At 51.1% G+C, this 2,837-nt stretch overlaps 1 protein-coding gene across 1 annotated transcript; it reads left to right on the forward strand.

The window, feature by feature from the left end:
* The first annotated feature begins 87 nt into the window (after window positions 1–87).
* Window positions 88–1,952, forward strand: CITED4 (Cbp/p300-interacting transactivator, with Glu/Asp-rich carboxy-terminal domain, 4). Its single transcript, XM_009323211.1, has one exon. The coding sequence runs from the start codon at window positions 95–97 to the stop codon at window positions 707–709; it is 615 nt and encodes a 204-aa protein (XP_009321486.1). The 5' UTR covers window positions 88–94; the 3' UTR covers window positions 710–1,952.
* Window positions 1,953–2,837: the final 885 nt, after the last annotated feature.

The following is a 2,837-nucleotide window of genomic DNA, read 5'->3' on the forward strand; positions in this document are numbered from 1 at the left end:
CCCAGTCGGAGCCGGCTCGGACGGGAGTGGGAAGCAGTGCTGTCCCCGGGAGCCTTGCCCTGAGCCGTGTGTCGCCTTGCAGGGGCCTGGAGCCATGGCTGAGCACATGATGATGTCCATGAGCCACGGTGGCACCGGGCTGCAGAGCTACCGCATGGGGGTGAGTGGGCTGCAGGGACCCCCGCAGCACGGGCAGCATGTGCTGAGGACGCTGCCTGCCGCCAGTCAGATGATGCCCTACGGAGGGGCTGGCATGGATGGTGCGATGAGGCCGAGACCCAACCTCAGCGGACAGATGGGCCACCACCAGATGCAGAATGCAATGATGTTCAATGGCCCAAGTCAGCAGCAGCAGTACATGGGGCCGGTGGGCACCCAGCAGCTAATGGCTAGCATGCACCTACAAAAACTCAACACCCAGTACCAGGGTCACCCGCTGGGTATGAGCAACGGGCCCATGGGAGCTGGTGCCCAGCAGTACAGAGTGGGGCCAAGCCAGCACCCAGGCATGCAGCACATGCCCTCACCAGCGCTGACCTTGAACGTTATGGACACTGATCTCATAGATGAGGAGGTCTTGACATCCCTTGTCCTGGAACTGGGGTTGGACCGGATTCAGGAGCTGCCAGAGCTATTCTTGGGACAGAACGAGTTCGACTTCATTTCAGACTTTGTTAGCAAACAGCAACCCAGTGCCATCAGCTGTTGAGGGGCTTTGAGCTCCTTGTGTCTTGGTGGTTTTGAGTTTGTTTCTAACTTCCTTCTCCACCTGCCATCCTCCTCCCTTCCCCTGCCTTGCCCTGTCCTGGATTCCCGACCTCCCCAAAGAGACAATCATCGGACACTGGCTTGCAATGGATTGCTTTTCTCTTCTGCGTGGTTTTTCATTTGGGAGTTCCTGGGGAGGGGGCGTGTACCCCGAACAGAGAGCAGATCAAGAGCTCTTGCTGTAGAGCTGCCTCTAAATGGCATTAACAGGATTTCTGGCTTAAGTAGAAATAATGGACTTACGACTTTCCACAACTAGGCTTTGAGTGCAGGAAGCGATGGGCAGCTGGCAGCCCTGCCGGTAGCTGGATTTGCTCAAGGATTCTGTGGTGCCAGCGAAGTTAAAGGATCCCCTGAGAGAGGATTGTCTCCCTGGTGCATGGTTTGAACTAGTTTCCCCTTGCAAACATGGGTGGGGTTAGATATTTGTTGGGACTTTTTACTGTGACAGTAAATAGGTCTTCAGTCTTGTCTGTTCAGCTCGGAAAGGGGGCACTTCCCCTCCAGCAGGCTTTTTTTTTACTGGCTGAGCAAAATAAAGTATGCCTTGGGGAAGGGTGTGCGTATGTGCCTAAATGTTCATCTCTGTGGATCTTCGGATCTCTGACCTCTACAGCTAATCAACTGTAAAAATTACAAAAGTGTTTGAGGTTGATTCAGGCATAAGGCTTAAAGCTGCAGTCTAGCTCCACTTTTTTCCACCTAACCAAATAAAGACCATGTAACTGTATATTCCAGATCTAGTCTTATTTATTTTCCTATGATTATTTATTTGCAAGGGCTTCTTTTGTTATTTGGCTTTGGGACTGCTGGGAAGGATGCATGGAGAGTACTGCAGCTTTAAGATGCTGGCTCCAAAAAAAGAAAGCCTGGGATAGTTTTCAAGCTGCTCAGCAGATAGTCACTTCAACCCGAGATCTTTATGCTGAACGCATAGGACTGTAAATCCAACACCTTTCTGAATGTGATGAAGATGACTCGATTTCTAATTCTCTTAGTCAGAAAAGGTTAAATGTAAAAGCTAGTGGGGTTTTGTTTCCTCTGCTGTCTCTTGTTTCCAGGCACTGTGGAAAGCTCCTGTTAACTCCTAGTTGCTGCTGCCCCCTGCTGCTGACAGCTCCTGGCAGCTGTCACTCAACAACCAAGTGAGAATGTACAGATGAATTTGCAAATAAAAGCTGAAATATCTCCAGTGTGCATTTGTTTAGTGCTCGTCTCTGGCAGAGGTGCAGTGTGGTGTTGAGCACTGTGGAGAAGTGCTTTCTTCACTCCTGTCGGTGGGCTGTGGATCCAGTCACTAGTGTCCCCCACCTGACACCTCAATTGTAAGGATTGTGTTTTTAGTTCAATGCTTGGACTAAGTCAATCCTCAAAGTGTGGCTGGGAGGATGAGATGCTCCTTCTCTGTACTGAGGGCAAATTCCTAACATGGATGGTGCTGCCCTGTTGCAGAGTGGCTGCCATTGCTTGCAGCCCTGCTGCTGGCTGACCCAAGGTGCTCAGACGAGCACGCTTCTTTCAGTCCAAGTGCAGCTCTGACAGCTGGGTTGCAGCTCTGCTAGGAGCTCTCAGCTGCAGTTTTCTGTACCACAAAGGCTCCAAAAATCAAGACAGGCTTTGATCTCCTACTCTTCCAGAGCTTAGGTTTTTCTTTTTAAAGGGTTCCCAGCCAGCCCTTTTGCAGAGTTCAGGAATATCCCCCATGCGTCCCTTTCCTGCCCTTGCTACAGTGGGGCTATGGATGCTGGTATTGGAGTGGCTGGATCACTTTGACCACACCTTGGATTGCCTGTCGATGTCCCCCGGCCTTGTTCCTTGCACAACTCAAGCGCAGTTGTTAAAGTCCTGTCCTTTTGGTGGTTATGCCTGTGCAATCTGGAGAGCTGGTCAAAAAGTAAATGGCAGGGCTTGTGTTGCAGGTGGGAGAGCCCTGCCTGGGCTGTCAGCTCCATGGTGATGGGCTGTTTGAGACCTGGAAGAGCTTTGCTTTCTCTGTGCATCTGCAGAATAGCAGATGGCTTGGTCAGCAGGTTGTAGGTAAGCAGCAAGGAGTTGGCAACTGGATTTAT

This window comes from Pygoscelis adeliae, unplaced genomic scaffold (assembly GCF_000699105.1).
Source record: "Pygoscelis adeliae isolate BGI_AS28 unplaced genomic scaffold, ASM69910v1 Scaffold495, whole genome shotgun sequence".
Classification (NCBI taxonomy): domain Eukaryota; kingdom Metazoa; phylum Chordata; class Aves; order Sphenisciformes; family Spheniscidae; genus Pygoscelis; species Pygoscelis adeliae.

Bases quoted from the DNA above. Each gene is read 5' to 3' on its own strand.
- CITED4 (XM_009323211.1), top strand. From the start codon at position 95: ATGGCTGAGCACATGATGATGTCCATGAGCCACGGTGGCACCGGGCTG.